Source organism: Carcharodon carcharias, chromosome 18 (genome assembly GCF_017639515.1).
Source record: "Carcharodon carcharias isolate sCarCar2 chromosome 18, sCarCar2.pri, whole genome shotgun sequence".
NCBI lineage: Eukaryota > Metazoa > Chordata > Chondrichthyes > Lamniformes > Lamnidae > Carcharodon > Carcharodon carcharias.
Genome location: NC_054484.1, coordinates 108,550,027 through 108,569,272, shown reverse-complemented (window position 1 = coordinate 108,569,272; position 19,246 = coordinate 108,550,027). Strand labels below are relative to the sequence as shown.

Sequence of the window (19,246 nt, the reverse complement as noted above, 5' to 3'; positions counted from 1 at the left end):
GTGGAAGTGGGAGTGACTTCCACATCTGTGTAGGACGAGTGACGTGCAGGACAACTAACTAAGTGTGATCTTGCACTGTTCAGCTTTTAAATATGCATTCGTAAGGAGCTTGTCGATTCCTGTGGTGGGGGCAGGCAGGAAGTCACTGTCCCCTCCGTTACCTCATGGGTTCGAAGGTCGGGGTGCAATATTTAAAGGGAATCCAGACAGCCTGCATTATCCTTTCCACCATAATCCTTCCTCTCTTCCTTGGTCATCCTCCATGCAACTTGCACTGCTACCACTCAGTCTCAAGCACAGGCCGCCATTTACAGGCGCTCTCCAGAGAGGACAATGAAGCAGCAACTCACCATTAGTGATGGGAGAAATCAGCCTTGGTAGGAGCACACCACTTATGTGCAGTCATAAAAGTGAACGTTCTCATTTCTCACTGGGAGCTTAATTTCGATGAGCTGGCCTTTTAATGAGCGTGCCTGATAGGTTAATGCATGCAAAAGGGCTTCCTGACATTGTTCTTCGAAGCTTGATCATCTTTAAAGTCCCAAAAACATAACTGCTAAAGTTCATCCCACCATCGGGAAATTGATTTTTGGCCTCAAGCCAAATTAAGTTCCCCTGGGACCAAGTTTCCTGCTGCTGGTGAGACCAGGAGATTCCACCCCTGGGCACAAAGGCCTAGGTTATTGACATACATCGGGAAAGCAGGGCTCCTAACACCAATCGCTGGGGAGCTCACTATGAACTACCTCCAGTCTGAAAAACAAGTATTCACCACACGTTTCCTGTCACTCAGCTAATTTCATGTCAATGATGCCAGAATCCTTTTTATTCCAAGGGCTTTAACTTTGCTGACAAGTGTGGTTATCAAATGCCTTTTGGAACTCCATATACACCACATCAACAGCACTATCTTCATCCACCCTCTCTGCATGTTACTGTATCAAAAAACTAAAGCCAATTAAACACCATTTACCCATAACAAATCCATTCTGGCTTTCCTTAATTAACCCATATTTGTCCAAGTGACTGTTAACTTTGTCCCAAATGATCACTCCTTAAAAGCTCAGGCCTCTACTAATACAGAACTCCACTGCCCGAAGTGAAGGTTTTCTGGCATTGTCCCCATCATCTAAATACAAGGTTATACCTACATGGAAAGAACTAAAAGCTTCCCCACAATCAAGGTTAAACTGACTGGTCTGGGCTTTTCCTTGCACACTTCCTTGAACAAGGGTGTAATATTTGCAATTCTCCAGTCATCTGGCACCACCCCTGTATCTAAGGAGGATTGGAAAATTATGGACAGAGACTCCCCAATTCCCAATTATGTTAAAAGTAGGACACTCCAACAGTGCCATAGAAAGAGTACACTGACCATAATACTGCAAGTAATGAACCTTAAGTTTGATATATTTAGTTCTTTCCGTGTAGGTATAACCTTGTATTTAGATGATGGGGACTAATATCACAATGGACAACACCAGAAACCCTTCTGTATTAGCAGAGGCCTGAGGCATACTCCATGCCTAATATGGGCTGACCTTGATCATAAAGTGCTTTGAGTAGACAGGGCATCATGCAAGGTGTGGGTTGTGGACACTCCGCCGATGCACCTTGTTGGCACATTCCAAAATGGTTGCCTGATGTTCAGCAATGAAGGCACACGCGTGTATGGGGGCATGAACTCTGAATTCCTGAATGCTAACCTGGTACCATGCATGTTAGTTACCTTCAGTGATTGTGAGAACATTAAACATTAAATAACCTTGTGTGACACTGTACATTTTGCTCATTCCTGGCCATATTTAATGGGTGACATTGTGGAAACTTTCAGATGGCAACAGGAGACACTGCAATGTAAACTCATGATCATATCTGTGCTATTAGAAAGCTGAATATAAAGCACAGTTCAGCCCATTCTCGCTCTATTATATGTCCCAAGTTTACAGTGACTAGCTGTGCACCAAGGCAAGATGTTGTAACATGCTTGCACACTTACCTTTGCAACCTATAAGCAAAAACAAAAACTTCCTCTCTTGTTCCCAGGCTGAGGCCACAGGTAAGATTATAATCTTCAAATTCAGCTGCTTATCTTCTCCCACTCCCTGTGTTCCCTATACCGGATCCTAAATATTTCTCCCCTTTGTCTGCCTGCTCACTCTAATACTGATCTCAGCCTCCTCCCTTCATGTGTCCCTGACTTTGATGGCTCTGCTCCTCACTAATCAGATCTTATGTAGTTACTCATTGACACCTCCATCTCAATTCTCTGTTAGCCCACTTTTAATCCCTCAAACCTCTCTGCTAAACTTTGTAGTTGCCATGTGCTGGGCCTCAGTTTATATCCTTTATTCAGAGTGGCATTCTTCATCGCTACCCCCTACCCCCAGCCCCCCGCCTGCCGCTGCAACCACGCACCGGTTCAAAGGGGCAATCTTCTATCTCTCTTACACATTCGAACATTAATATTGTACAGCATGACTTCATTCTGTTTGTGTTTTCAAAGGCGTTTGAACACTTCTCACATTTGTGTGCTACTCCAGAGTGTCAAAAAGCATCTTGTCAACCAAATGAAAGCAGTTCTTTCAGCTATTCCTGTTTTAGCACCAATGTTTTTTGGCTGCTGCAGATTTTAACGAATGTGGACTGAAGCCAAGGCCCTGTGAACACAGATGTATGAACACACATGGCAGCTACAAGTGCTACTGTCTGAATGGCTACATGCTGACACCAGATGGTACATGTGCTAGTGAGTAAAACATCCTTGGAATGATGTGACTAAATATTTCTGTTGGATTGATCATCTTTAAGGTTCATTTTCTGGTCCTCCTAGTTAGTGTTTTTAACCTTACAGCGCACAGTGTGAATTTGGGTATTTTTGAGGCCATTATAAATTAAATAATTATTTTTCCTTTATGTCCCTTTTCCTCTCTCTTTTTCATTCACTCTCTCTCTTAATCCAAACATTATTTCCTTCTCTTCATTATACTTTCTGTACCTGATTTGAAATTGAACCCTTCTCCTCCTGTCAAATGTTTATTATCCAATTGTTAAATCTCACTGGTTAAGACTTGCCCTGTCCATTCGGGTCCCGGGTGCCCTGTTTTCCCCTACTGTTTTCAACACTTTCAACAATTTTGTGGGAAACATTTTATTTAGCGCTGAAGGGTGCAGGGGGAATGTCTAATGAACGGCAGATGTCTTTAGATGCCCTGTTACAGAATCTGGCCCAATACTAGGTTTTGTTCTCAATAGAAGGCTGTGCAGTTAAAGGTGTCTGTAATGGAAGATGTACATGGCCTTAAATTCATCTTAATCTGCTCATTGGGAAGCTGATGGGGTTGGGTGCAATGTTAATCCCCACCCGACTGAAAGCAATGGAGGTTAATATTGGGCAAGGTGTAAAAACAGCATTCCACCCAGTCCCATGGGTCTCCATGTAGAAAGTCTCCCAAGGACTAGAGGGGAGAGAACAAAAAAAGAGATAAAGGAATGACTGCTGAGCCACAGTGTGAGAGTTAGGAGGCAAACTTGATCCAAATGGTGGTTTCGAGAAGGTGGAAAGAGAAGTGGAGATATAGTGGGAAACATAGCAGGTCCAAGCAGTGGAGCTAGAACTTCTCAAGATAAACACCATCGACAGAATCCACTGCCAGGCTGCTGGCACTATCGCCAGAGGCTGTATGGAGCAACTAGTGGTCATTTTATTTGCCCTCAAATTTTCTATACCTTCTTTTGGGAAAATGCCTAATTTCTGATCAGTGTATCTCCAGCAGCATAGTGAAGATCAGGAATTCACTATGTCGGCAATCACAGGTACAAAGTCATGCTTTACAGTCTGTGGCACAGCACCGAGGAACTCCAAAACACTGCCAGCACCGAGGAACTCCAAAACACTGTGCCAGCACCGAGGAACTCCAAAGCACTGTGGCAGCACCGAGGAACTCCAAAACACTGTGCCAGCACCGAGGAACTCCAAAACACTGTGGCACAGCACCGAGTAACTCCAAAACACTGTGCCAGCACCGAGGAACTCCAAAACACTGTGCCAGCACCGAGGAACTCCAAAACACTGTGGCAGCACCGAGGAACTCCAAAACACTGTGGCAGCACCGAGGAACTCCAAAACACTGTGGCACAGCACCGAGGAACTCCAAAACACCGTGGCAGCACCGAGTAACTCCAAAACACTGTGGCAGCACCGAGGAACTCCAAAACACTGTGGCAGCACCGAGGAACTCCAAAACACTGTGGCACAGCACCGAGTAACTCCAAAACACTGTGGCAGCACCGAGTAACTCCAAAACACTGTGGCAGCACCAAGGAACTCCAAAACACTGTGGCAGCACCGAGTAACTCCAAAACACTGTGGCAGCACCAAGGAACTCCAAAACACTGTGCCAGCACCGAGGAACTCCAAAACACTGTGGCAGCACCGAGGAACTCCAAAACACTGTGGCAGCACCGAGGAACTCCAAAACACTGTGCCAGCACTGAGGAACTCCAAAACACTGTGGCAGCACCAAGGAACTCCAAAACACTGTGGCAGCACCGAGGAACTCCAAAACACTGTGCCAGCACTGAGGAACTCCAAAACACCGTGGCAGCACCGAGGAACTCCAAAACACTGCGGTACAGCACCGAGGAACTCCAAAACACTGTGCCAGCACCGAGGAACTCCAAAACACCGTGGCAGCACCGAGGAACTCCAAAACACTGTGGCAGCACCGAGGAACTCCAAAACACTGTGGCAGCACCGAGGAACTCCAAAACACTGTGCCAGCACTGAGGAACTCCAAAACACCGTGGCAGCACCGAGGAACTCCAAAACACTGTGCCAGCACCGAGGAACTCCAAAACTCTGTGCCAGCACCGAGGAACTCCAAAACACTGTGCCAGTGAAGCAACAATATTAGCAACGTGGAACCCAACATCCCTGTTGCTGGCAGGATGACAGATATTTAGCATAACTGGATGGGGCAACCAGCTTTAATTTGTGACTGACAAGAATTTATTTATCAGTTTTAATTCATCAATTAGTTCATTAATTCCTGCCAAGGTCAGTAGTTGCATTTGATAATGATTTGTTCCATCCAACTATAAATGACAAATGAATAAACTAACACTACCATGATGAAAAATTAAAACTAACAAATCACTGTTCAACCCTTTACCAGTCAACCTTTTAGCTCTACAATGCCAGATGGTACATGTGCTAGTGAGTAAAACATCCTTGGAATGGTGTGACTAAATATTTCTGTTGGATTGATCATCGTTAAGGTTCATTTTCTGGTCCTCTTAGTTAATGTTTTTAACCTTACAGCGCACAGTGTGAACTTGGGTATTTTTGAGGCCATTATAAATTAAATAATTGTTTTTCCTTCATGTCCCTTTTCCTCTCTCTTTTTCATTCACTCTCTCGCTTAATCCAAACATTATTTCCTTCTCTTCATTATACTTTCTGTACCTGATTTGACATTGAACCCTTCTCCTCCTGTCAAATGTTTATTACCCAGCTCTACAATGACAGAGTTCAAAAATGAAATGCGCTTTTCACTTGTTATTTTTCCTAGGGAATAGTGAAGAGTAAAAATATTGAAATAAATTATATTTTTTTCCCAATACAGAATTGATTGTGCCTGTGTAACTTGCTTCAGGATTAAACAGGATTAAATTTCAGTCACCTAAAAAAATAGGGAAAGGCAACTTTCTAAGTATTGTTGTGGGGGTTTGCTGTGTATTTTTGGGTTTATGGATCACATATGAACTCACTGATTTTGTGCTTTTTAGATTCCAGGACATGTGCTATGGCAAACTGTCAGTATGGCTGTGAAGATGTGAAGGGAGAGATCCATTGTCTTTGTCCATCCTCTGGATTGCAACTGGGACCAAATGGAAAAACTTGCATAGGTCTGTGCATTCCTTAACATCAATCATTAGAATATGTTTACCAGTGAAAAAAAACCTGACTTACAGAAAAAAATCGTTTGTTTCTTTGAGTTTTTATTCATTACTTATTGCAGAATATATACCAAGCACGTTATTTTCCACTAATTAATTTTGGATTATTACTTGATAAACTTATTCCAATTGTACCACAATCATGTTTAGAAAAAGAACAAAGAAAAGTACAGCACAGGAACAGGCCCTTCGGCCCTCCAAGCCTGCGCTGATCATATTGCCCGTCAACTAAAACATTTTGCATTTCCGGGGTCCGTATCCCTCTATTCCCATCCTATTCATGTATTTGTCAAGCTGCCTCTTAAACATCACTATCGTACCTGCTTCCACCACCTCCTCTGGCAGCGAATTCCAGACACTCACTACCCTCTGCGTAAAAAACTTGCCCCGCACATCTCCTCTATAGCTTTCTCCTCTCACCTTAAATCTATGTCCCCTAGTAATTGACTCTTCCACCCTGGGAAAAAGCTTCGGACTATCTACTCTGTCCATGCCACTCATAGTTTTGTAAACTTCTATCAAGTTGCCCCTCAATCTCCGTCGCTCTAGTGAGAACAATCCGAGTTTCTCCAACCTCTCCTCATAGCTAATAACCTCCAGACCAGGCAGCATCCTGGTAAACCTCCTCTGCACCCTCTCCAACACCTCCATATCCTTCTGGTAATGTGGTGACCAGAATTGCACGCAATATTCCAAGTGTGGCCTAACCAAGGTTCTATACAGTTGCAGCATGACTTCCCAGCTTTTATACTCAATACCCCTGCCAATGAAGGCAAGCATGCCAAATACCTTCCTGACTACCTTATCCACCTGCGTTGCCACTTTCAGTGACCTGTGGACCTGTACACCCAGATCCCTCTGCCCGTCGATGCACTTAGTGGTTCTGCCATTTATTGTGTAATTCCTGCCTGTATTAGACCTTCCAAAATGCATTACCTCACATTTGTCCAGATTAAACTCCATCTGCCATTTCTCCACCCAAGTCTCCAACCGATCTATATCCCGTTGTATCCTTTGACAATCCTCTTCACTATCTGCAACTCCTCCAACCTTGGTGTCGTCTGCAAACTTACTCATTAGCCCAGTTACATTTTCCTCCAAATCATTTATGTATACTACAAACAGCAAAGGTCCCAGCACTGATCCCTGCGGAACACCACTAGTCACAGCTCTCCATTCAGAAAAGCACCCTTCCACTGCTACCCTCTGTCTTCTATGACCAAGCTAATTCTGTATCCATCTTGCCAGCTCACCTCTGATCCTGTGTGACTTTACCTTCTGTACCAGTCTGCCATGAGGGGCCTTGTCAAAGGCCTTACTGAAATCCATGTAGATAACATCCACTGCCCTTCTATCATCGATCATCTTTGTCACTTCCTCGAAAATCTCAATCAAGTTAGTGAGACACGACCTCCCCTTCACAAAACCATGCTGCCTCTCACTAATATGCCCATTTGCTTCCAAACGGTGGTAAATCCTGGCACGAAGAATCTTCTCCAATAATTTCCCTACCACTGACATAAGGCTCTCCGGCCTGTAATTTCCTGGATTATCCCTGCTACCCTTCTTAAACAATGGAACAACATTGGCCATTCTCCAGTCCTCTGGGACCTCACCCATAGCCAGTGAGGATACAAAGATTTCTGTCAAGGCCCCAGCAATCTCCTCCCTTGCCTCCCTCAGTACTCTGGGGTAGATCCCATCTGGCCCTGGGGACTTATCCACCTTAATATTCTTCAAGTTGTCTAACACCTCTTTTTTGATCTCAACATGATCCAGGCTATCTACACACTCTTCCCTAGATAAATCGACCGCTAAGTCCTTCTCTTTGGTGAATACTGATGAGAAGTATTCATTTAGTATCCCTCCCATTTCTTCTGGCTCCACACACAGATTCCCACCTCTCTCCCTGAGTGGGCCCACCCTTTCCCTGGCTACCCTCTTGCTTTTTACATATGTATATAAGGTCTTGGGATTTTCCTTAACCCTGGTTGCCAATGACTTTTCATGACCCCTTTTAGCCCTCCTGACTCCTTGCTTAAGTTTCTTCCTACTTTCTTTATATTCTCCATGGGATTCATCTGTTCCCAGCCTTCTAGCCCTTACGAATGCTTCCCTTTTCTTTTTGACTAATCTCACAATATCCTTCGTTATCCAAGGTTCCTGAAACTTGCCATGCTTATCCTTCATCCTAGCAGGAACATGCCGATCCTGAATTCTTTTCAACTGACGTTTGAAAGCCCCCCACATGTCAGTTGTTAATTTGCCCTCAAACATGCGCCTCCAGTCTAGATTCCTCAGTTCCTGCCTAATATTGTTATAATTAGCCTTCCCCCAATAAAGCACCTTAACCCGAGGACTCCTGTTATCCTAATCCACCAGTACCTTGAAACTTACTGAATTATGGTCACTTTTCCCGAAATGCTCCCCTACTGAAACTTCTACCACCTGGCCAGGTTCATTCCCTAATACCAGGTCCAGTATTGCCCCTTCCCTAGTTGGACTATCTACATATTGTCTCAGGAAGCCCTCCTGGATGCACCTTACAAATTCTGCACCATCCAAACCCCTAGCACTAAGTGATTCCCAGTCAATATAGGGAAAGTTAAAATCACCCACCACAACAACCCTATTGCTTTTACATCTTTCCAAAATCTGCCTACATAACTGTTCCTCAATCTCCCATCGGCAATTGGGAGGCCTATAGTAAACACCCAACATTGTGACTGCACCCTTCCTATTCCGGAGCTCTATCCATATTGCCTCGCTGCATGAGCCCACCGAGGTGTCCTCCTGTCATACAGCTGTGATATTCCCCTTAACCAGCAGTGCAACCCCCCCACCTCTTCTACATCCCTCTCTATCCTGCCTGAAACATCTAAATCCTGGAACATTTATCTGCTAATCCTGTGCATCCTTCAACCAAGTCTCTTTAATAGCAATAACATCATAGTCCCAAGTACTAATCCAAGCTCTAAGCTCATCTGCCTTGCCTGTTATACTTCTTGCATTGAAACAAATGAATTTCAGACCCCCAGTCCCACTGTGTTCAGTAATTTCTCCCTGCCTCCACTTCCTCTTAGTCCTACTGGCCATATTCACTGGTTCCCAGTCATTTATTTCACCAGCTGACCTATTGCTCTGGTTCCCACTCCCCTGCCATTCTAGTTTAAACCCTCCCGAGTGACACTAGCAAACCTCGCAGCCAGGATATTGGTGACCCTCCTTTAGTGTTCGGGTCTACTAAAATTCCAATATCTTTATCATTATCAATTTGAAGACCATTTAAGGAGAATGCTTCTTGACTTCCAGATTGATATAGTGTGGTTTATGCAGAGAGATAGCTCATTGCAATGGAGGTAACTTTCAGTGTTCCTGCCACTACATTTAATGAAGAAAACTAATAGCAGCAAAGTACAGCTTCAATAGACGGCAAAAACGCTCTAATCAACACAGCCAGCTGAATTTTAATTTAACAGAAGTGGACTTTTTGAGTGGGGCGATGAGGAATACAGCCTCTTAAAATTCAGTTTTTATTTAGCAGTGTTTGCTTTACTTGATCCTTAGACAGTAAAGTTAATTTGATTTAAACCGTGGAATCTTGTAACTTCGTTCTTTCAGTTAATAACTGGGTGCTTGAATTTCTGTTCAAATGGTAACAGTCCCTACAGAGATCGTAAAAACACCCTCAGCTTCCAATCCCCACCCCACACTGCCTCAGATCCCACCCCCAACCCCCCCTGCCCCCAACCAGGGCTGCAATCTTCCTCACAATGAGGCATCTGTGCACACCCCCTCCCCAGGTTCCTAGCTTCTTTCCTGAGGTCAGCAGCCACTCTGATCAAACCCTCCATGCTCCATCACCTCCAACTGAACCCTTTCAACTGACACCCCCCTCCAATTCATTCCCCCTCCACCCCAGCCAATTGACATCCCCTCCCCACCATACCCTGATAAAACCCTTTCCAACTGATCCCTCCTGCTACCCTCAATCAATCCCTCCTTTTCCCCTGAACAACCCCCATCTTACCCCGATTGACTCCCCCCTCTACTATACCCACCCCAGCCCCTGATTGACCAACCCCCACTTCCCACCCCAACCATATCCCCAGTGTGGACTTAGTGGCAGTTGCAGCTTTCACTGATCTGTTCCCTGCCTGGTTGGAGATGCAGCCTGTCAATATGGCTGATCTCCAGGCTGGGAAACCAATCAGTGATGTCGCTGACACTGTGGAGTTAAACTTCCACAGTGTAGAAGGGGGAATTTCCAAAAGGTGGGTTCCCTGTGATTTTCTGACTTATCCTATTATTAAAACAGCAACTATTGCATTTATAATCTGAGGCACATCTACCCAACAATTGATGAAGAACATTTGTCACAGGGGCTTAGAATCAACGTGGAGTAATGAGTAAGTTCTGCAGGAGCCTCAAACAAATGGACTTTGAGGCCTTAAGATGACCACAACTCCTAGCTTTGATACCTCTGCTCCTAGGTGCTAGTGTAGAGCATTTCGGCTGTGTTAACTACTTTGTTGCTCATGGACACACAAAACACATGATTGATATTTTCATCACAATGAGCTATACTTTCTTTTCCTTTCATTTGCTGATGAGTGTCAAAACAGGAGGGCATGTAAAGTTCCCAACTCTGGTTGATGGTTTTCCAGGGGATTTCATCACATCACTTTATGGTAACATTGTATGATGCAGTACAAGTATATCAAAGATTGGTCAGTGAAGTTGAGGTACAGATTAGCCAAGCTTCAACTGAATGGCAAACCAGACTTGAGGGGCTCAATGGCTGACTCTTGTTCCTCTGTTCCTACACTAATCGGATGGTCAGTAGACAGCAAGTACACAGAGATTAGTTGAATGTAGAATCTCCAGGAATATATGACACCAAAGAGAAGTTGATAACAAGAGTTTTTTTATTCACTCACAGGATGTGGGCATCGCTGGCTAGGCCAGCATTTATTGCCCATCCTTAATTGCCCTTGAGAAGGTGGTAGTAAGCTGCCTTCTTGAGCCGCTGCAGTCTATGTGGTATAGGTACACCCACAGTGCTGTTAGAAATCTGGTTTACCATTCAATATTCATTTTGAGAATTCCCTATGATTTTTTTTACCAGGTTGTTTGCAGAAGTGTCCAGGAAGTTTTGATTCCTGAGGGCTCAGGGATAATGCAGGAGGATTGAAAACCCAAATGACACGGCTGCCCAAATCCATCGGACTCCTGGGGCAGCCTCAGGGAGAACGCTTCGACTTTTAAAACTATTACAAATAGAGTAAAGAAAAATCCCTTACATGTCCCCTCATGTGACAATGTGGGCAGGTCCTTTAATTGGTTAAACGACCCTGTCAATGGCCTCAATTGGCCATTGACAGGTCAGCAGGCTCACAGCTGATGTTGCTGCGCCCCCGCCTTCCTGGAAATTTAAATGTGGGGGGGGGATGACGCCAGGAGTTCCACCCCCTGCTCGCCAATGGCAAAATTCTGCCCCTGGCTTTCCGAGAGTACAGGATGTGATCCCTAATTAAAATATGTTGCAAAACAATTCCTTAAAAAGGTCCTAAGAGCCCTTAAGGGTAAAATTCACATTGTACAGTAACACAAAAGAGGTGATAGTGCCTCAACAGCCTTTCACGCTCTGCTCAATCACCTAAGACAAATTTCTCCCATAGCCAGCCCCAACACAAACTCTAACCTGTGAAGCAATTCAAAATAGTAAATGAATTCAAAATGAAGGTCATGTCCATTGTACAGTGGAACATCACCAGCCAACATTTAATTCAATATGTATAATCTACAGTAAATAGCATATTTGCATATTAGGCTGCAAGCTAAAAACAATGCAAGAATATCCAGCACTTTTACTGTTTGCTCTTCTAGATATTGATGAATGTGCAACTGCCAAAGCACTATGTCCTCCTCTGCGGAGATGTGTGAACACATTTGGCAGTTACTTCTGCAAGTGCCATACTGGCTATGAACTGAGATACACCGAAGGCAAATACAGATGTATGGGTAAGGTTAAATTAATATGGCAGTTCTTCAGCAGTCAGCTGACAATTAAATCACAACAATTATGAAACAAATTGTGACAATTCCGGTTTGCACCTCCTCCTCTCCAGAAAATGTTATCTCATTCTGGGATACAATTCCATGGATACCCTTTATTAGTTCACACAACTGTTTATTTTGTATGTGTAAGCCTAGACTGCACGTGTGGGCAATTCTTGGGGGGCAGACACTCCCAATCCCATCATTACTGATGTCCACCCATGCACATTGGCCAGCCATCGAGAACAAGAACCCAGACTATTTTTCTGCTTCTTAACCCTGAAGCTTTGCAGCCAATTGTAGTTCCCTTATTTCCATCCTGGTTGAGATAAACTAACTCAGCACAGCCTGTGAATTAATGCTGAAATATTCTAGCATATAAGGCTCAGCTACACAATATTTCTACCAAACAAACTGGACTACTTTTTTTATACAGTTCTGTTGATATTTATGTTGTTTGACAGATATCGATGAATGTGCTGCCAAAAGTACACACTCGTGTAGTGCCGATGCAGACTGTCACAACACACAAGGATCCTTTAACTGTAAATGTAAGCAGGGATTCAGAGGCAATGGTTTTCACTGCTCTGGTAAGTCTTAGCAATTATTGTATCAATGTTCATTTTCCGAATGGAGTGAGGAGCTTCAGCTGCTGGGCATGAAGATCAGGAAATCTCAGCTGCACTTCATGTGATTTTTCTGCCCATTAATGGATAATGCAATGGGAAAATTGAGATCCTAACGTGAAAGTTTTTAATCAATACAATTACCATCTTTATAGCTGGAAAATCCTGTTACAGGTCAAATGACATAGCACTCAACTGACATAGAAACATCCGTATAGGCATTAAGGTAGCATTAAGAAATAAAGTTGGTATCATTCCTTTAGACATGGTGTAAGACTAGACAGCTTGTTGGCTATAAATGCAAGTGACTGAAAAGTGATTTGAGACTTTCATTGGTGCATGTGTTAGCAATGGTTAATTAGTGCAGCTTCGGACTCAACCTTTCTAAGTCTGGGGTACTGGAGGGACCTGGAGCACTGGAGGGTTGGGTGGAGGTGAGGCCCGAGATATCTTAATAAATCATTTCCTGGCTTCATCCTTCTGCAGGGACCTGGGGTACAGGAAGGACCTGGGGTTCTGGAGAGCCCCAGGAGGGTTGGGTAGACATGAGTCCTAGAGCTGGTGTATTTTGATAAACCCTTTCCTGGCCTCACCCTCTTGAAGAGGCCGGAGTTACTGGAGAGGCCGGAGTTACTGGAGAGGTCAGAGTTACTGGAGAGGTCGGGGTTACTGGAGAGGCCGGAGTTACTGGAGAGGTCGGAGTTACTGGAGAGGTCGGGGTTACTGGAGAGGCCGGAGTTACTGGAGAGGTCGGGGTTACTGGAGAGGCTGGAGTTACTGGAGAGGTCGGGGTTACTGGAGAGGTCGGGGTTACTGGAGAGGCTGGAGTTACTGGAGAGGTCGGGGTTACTGGAGAGAACGGGGTTACTGGAGAGGCTGGGGTGCTGGAAGGGCCTCGAACACTGGAGTAACCAGGAATCTGGAAGGGCCTGGGGTACTGGAGAGGCCGGGGATATAGAAGTGGCCTTTGGGGTACAGGAGGGTTAGGTGGAGCTGAGCCCTCACAGCTGGTGTATTTCAATAATTCCCTTCCTGGCTTCATTCTCCAGGAGGGGGGCTGGGGGTACTGCAAGCTATACAAAACCACCCATCAAGCTCTGCATGCCTTTGACTCTAACCTTTTATGCATGTCTCCCTTCCTTCGCACCACATTGGGAGCCAAGGTTTCAAGGCCACATCCACATCTCAGGAATTGCCTCCCTAAAACTCTCAGCCTCTCCACCTCTTACTCGCCATTCAAGACCCAGCTTGATGATTCAACTTTTCATCATCCCTCCTAATACCTGTTTTCAATTGTGTCTGTCTGAATGTTTGCCTGCGTTAAAGGGGATAAATAAATGCAGGTAATAGTTGCTGTTTTCACAGACCCAGGTATTAGTAGTTCAATTTGGAATATACCCAACACGTTCTTCTCCATTTTTTCTAATAGAGAGAGTCAAGGCTGCATCCACTGACTGTGAGGTTGTATCTTCCAGGCAGCATTATGGGCAGCTCTTGGCAGAGGGGATTCTGAGACCAGTTATGGTCCTCGTGATCTCCAAAATCTTTTTCCTGAGGGATATGTGTGCTCTTTGGCCACAGGCTGTAAGACAATGGGCTGACATAAATTAGCAAAACAGACATAACTACACCTGAGGTCAGAGATAAGACAATCCACACATTTCACAGTGTCAACATGGGATTGTGTGCTGTCACCGGCACCAGCTTCGCACAGATGCCTTCATACCATCCAAATCAATTCCAGGAAGAGAAAAATGAATAAGCCACCAGCAACAAATGAGTTAACAACATACTGTAAGAAACTGGTCATTTTTAAAATATGCATTCATTTCGCAGAGTTCCAACCAGTGGATTTATTATAATTATAATGTATAAGTAATGACGATTATGAAGGATTTAACTATGAACTGTTTATACAATTTAAACTACCTTTGGTTAAACAACTTTCTCTGCAATAAAATTATGCTAATTTTCTACTGAGTTCATAAGATTATAACGTACAGGATACTTTATGGGTCATACGAACAAACCTCGATAAATCTTTTACCATAATAATGATGCTGACTCAGCTGCACACCTTTTAATTTGCACCAGTCAAGAACTAAGCAAAACCTCTAGGTTGAAAGAATTTTCTGGATGAAAGAAGATTTTAGTATGCTTAATATGTTTTTGCTTTTTTTAAATTCATTCAGGGGATGTGGGCTTCACTGGCTGGTCCAGCATTTATTGCCCATCCCTAGTTGCCCTTGAGAAGGTGGTGGTGAGCTGCCTTCTTGAACCGCTGCAGTCCATGTGGTGTAGGGACACCCAGAGTGCTGTTAGGAAGGGAGTTCCAGGGTTTTGACCCAGCTAACACTTCTTAATTCAAATGCATTAATATCATATAGTTTGTTGGTATATTTTAAGGGAGTTTCAGTTCAGAATATGCGTAATAATTTTAAATAACTCTCAATCAGGCTTGGTAACATTTTACCTGGTGATATGATTGTATTGAGAAATAACTATTAGAAAGAAGCAAAGGGCCATTCCCTTGGATACAGAGCACGCCACTCACCATTGAACATTTATTGGTTGACTGATGTTTGCTTATACTTCTGGAGATATCCAGGGCCCTCTGGATGGGTCTCGCTCCTGAAGCATAGTTGTGATGGGAGGGGAAAGTCAGGGAACTTGCAGCATTATCAATCATGGGCTTCACTAAGTAGGTGGTAAAAGATAACATCTTTTACAAACTGATTTGAATTGCACCAATTGACATATCTGATCTGAAGTTAGGCACTTACCAGAATAATATAATTATGAAGATTTCACAGATGTAAACCATTTTGAATGCATGCAAAACAACCTTGGAGATTTTCGTGGCAAATCATTATTTAGGTCTTTAAGAGTATTAGCTGCAATTTTATGATAAGTAATGGTTGCTTCTGAAGCTCGATCAGTGGTGCAGGCTGTCGGAGAGCTTACTACAAAATCTCTAACCATCTTAAAGAGCCAGAGTGTGCTCTCATACTATCAGTTGACTAGTATGTTTGTCCTGCCCTGTTTCTTTTACTGAGATACAACAAACACATATCTGTAAGGTTTATTATTATGAGATACATGTGAGAAGTTAACAAACAAGTCTTTATTTCGTAGTTAAACCTTTCCTGCAAGAAACCTTGGATGGAGAACAAGGCAGCACTGATGATGAAATCCTCAATGGTAAGAACCCAATGAATTTAATGCAATCTTCCAAAGTTCCTCTGCATATGCCATTGTCAAATAGAGCCAACCTTCCTCACCTGCAGCCAAATGCTCTGGGGGCTGAATTTTACAGGGGGAGAGGGGTGGGAGTGGAGGTTAATGAGAGCTCACACCACACCGCACCCGCCCCCCCCCCCCACCCCACTCCGCTCAGGAAAGTTGGTTGCGAGCTGACTAACTTTTAAGGAAAGCTACCCTGCAGCGATAACATGCTGTAGGCGGCCAAAACAAGCAGAGAGACGGGCTTCTGCCCCTCAGCCAATCAGATTGGTCAGAGCTCTAGCAGTCTCAGCAGCGCCAGGACTCAGTAGTGGGCACTGCTGGGACTGCAGCCAGTCCAAAGATGAAGAGAGCATGAGATCACAGACTTGGATACAGCCAGGGGCAGGATTTTTAGGTCAGCTTGCGGGCACGATCGACAGGCCAGGGTGCAGCCTAAGCCATCGGCCCCCAAACATGATCTCACGCTGGTTAGCCGACTAACGGCCAGCCAGAGTGAAGCACACGCTGAAATGCTCAGCGCTGCCAGGATGAGGGCAGGAGGGGGGCGGGCGCTGACATGGGCACGGGTGCAGGGGAGTGCTGAATGAAAGCTCGCTGAAGGCAGAGAGCTGCCTCAGGGAACTGAAGAATTTAAAACCAATATATAAAGATTTTAAAATCCAGGAAACAATGTGCATGTGTTAGAATCGGTCATGTGAACTTATACGTGATGAAAATTCTGCCCGTATGTTTTTATTTTTTTTAAATTTAATAACGGAAAACTCATCCTGCCCTCCAATGAGGCTTCATCAAAAATGCAAAGTCCGCCTGTGAGATTCGCCCGTCCGTCAACAGGGAGGTTGGACAGACCACGAAAAATCAGGGACAATAGGAACTTTAATGGGCTTAATTGTCCTCTTAATTGTCAGCGGGCGCACTTCCAACTTTTACACACGCTACCAACTGACTGAAATATCGCTCGAGCGTGGGATGATGCTGGGTAGCTCACCCGACATCATCACACCATGGTTTATGCATGCACAGGGACATCATCACACCAGGGTTTATGCATGCACAGGGACATCATCACACCAGGGTTTATTCATGCACAGGGACATCATCACACCAGGGTTTATGCATGCACAGGGACATCATCACACCAGGGTTTATGCATGCACAGGGACATCATCACACCATGGTTTATGCATGCACATGGACGTCATCACACCAGGGTTTATGCATGCAAAGGGACGTCATCACACCAGGGTTTATGCATGCACAGGGACGTCATCCCACCAGGGTTTATGCATGCACAGGGACATCATCACACCAGGGTTTATGCATGCACAGGGACATCATCACACCACGGTTTATGCATGCACAGGGAGGTCATCACACCAGAGTTTATGCATACACAGGGAGGTCATCATACCAGGGTTTATGCATGCACAGGGAGGTCATCACACCAGGGTTTATGCATGCACATGGACATTATCACACCAGGGTTTATGCATGCACAGGGACATCATCACACCAGGGTTTATGCATGCACAGGGACATTATCACACCAGGGTTTATGCATGCACAGAGAGATCATCACACCAGGGTTTATGCATGCACAGGGAGGTCATCACACCAGGGTTTATGCATACACAGGGAGGTCATCATACCAGGGTTTATGCATGCACAGGGACATCATCACACCAGGGTTTATGCATGCACAGGGAGGTCATCACACCAGGGTTTATGCATGCACAGGGACATCATCACACCAGGGTTTATGCATGCACAGAGAGATCATCACACCAGGGTTTATGCATGCACAGGGAGGTCATCACACCAGGGTTTATGCATACACAGGGAGGTCATCATACCAGGGTTTATGCATGCACAGGGACATCATCACACCAGGGTTTATGCATGCACAGGGATATCATCACACCAGGGTTTATGCATGCACAGGGAGGTCATCACACCAGGGTTTATGCATGCACAGGGCGGTTATCACAGCAGGGTTTATGCATGCACCGGGAGGTCATCACACCAGGATTTATGCATGCACAGGGAGGTCATCGCACCAGGGTTTAAGCATGCACAGGGAGGTCATTACACCAGGGTTTATGCATGCACAGGGAGGTCAATACACCAGGGTTTATGCATGCACAGGGACAACATCACACCAGGGTTTATGCATGCACAGAGAGGTCATCACACCAGGGTTTATGCATGCACAGGGAGGTCATCACCCCAGGGTTTATGCATGCACAGAGAGGTCATCACACCAGGGTTTATGCATGCACAGGGAGGTCATCACACCAGGGTTTATGCATGCACAGGATGGCAGCAACCCCAATTTGCAAACATAAAGATAAAAGCAAAAAACTGCGGATGCTGGAAATCCAAAACAAAAATAAAAATACCTGGAAAAACTCAGCAGGTCTGGCAGCATCTGCAGAGCGGAACACAGTTAACGTTTCGAGTCCGTATGACTCTTCAACAGAACTAAGTAATGTTTGTTTGTCCCTCTCATGGACAACAAAGTTATCAAGTACATTGAGCGTCCCCTCAACGTCTGATAAGACTGAAGATATTATCTTCTGGAATGGGCTAGATGCTGAACTTAGTCCATAGAGCATTCTGTGATACTGAAACACACCTTTGGGAGTAACAACAGCTGTAAGATATCAGCTTTGCTCTGCTAATGGTTTCTGAAGATAGCCCCGTTGCATGTCAAGCTTTGTGAAGACTATGGAGCCATGAAAATGCTGATGATAGTTCTCGGATTGTAGGAAGTGGATACTTGTCTGGTATGATAGCTTTGTTGACCACATTGACGTTGACACATAGTCTAAATTCGCCATTTTTGCATTTTGCGGTGACTAGATTTGACATCCATGGCAATGAATTGATTCATTCAATGATATTGTCTGCTTCGAGTCATTTCACTTTATGACACTTTGGCCATAAATTGCAAATGGGCCAGCATCTCAAATTTTGTGAGACTGACGGAATTGATGTGTCAATGCGAGGAACTTGTCAACAGCCTTAATCTCCCCAAATCCAGTAAAAGGGAAGGATACCAACTTGTGCAGTCGGCATTAATGTAATTGATGATTTATTTTTAATTATTTTAAGGGCTGTAGGTGTCGCTGGCTAGGCCAGCATTTATTGCCCATAAATGCTGGCCTAGCCAGCGATGCTCACATCCCATGAATGAATAAAAACAAAATCATCAGTCGCATTAATAAGTGCCCCAGTGGGGTCTTCAAGTTTGAATCCAAGCCTATTGAATAAATTTACCCCCAAAGAGCTTCTGCCTTTAGCTACATAGAACATGAATCTGCCTAGGATGATGTTTTTGTAGCCTTTTGGGA

The 19,246-nt window shown here is 44.5% G+C and overlaps 1 protein-coding gene across 1 annotated transcript in view; it reads left to right on the top strand.

The window, feature by feature from the left end:
* Nucleotides 1-19,246, top strand: part of egfl6 (EGF-like-domain, multiple 6) — a 425,554-nt gene that overhangs the window by 375,715 nt on the left and 30,593 nt on the right. The window contains exons 4-8 of the mRNA XM_041210637.1: nucleotides 2,630-2,749; nucleotides 5,791-5,910; nucleotides 11,851-11,985; nucleotides 12,486-12,611; nucleotides 15,783-15,848. Of these exons, the coding sequence (XP_041066571.1) occupies nucleotides 2,630-2,749; nucleotides 5,791-5,910; nucleotides 11,851-11,985; nucleotides 12,486-12,611; nucleotides 15,783-15,848 (567 nt within the window). The remainder of the gene's footprint in view (nucleotides 1-2,629; nucleotides 2,750-5,790; nucleotides 5,911-11,850; nucleotides 11,986-12,485; nucleotides 12,612-15,782; nucleotides 15,849-19,246) is intronic.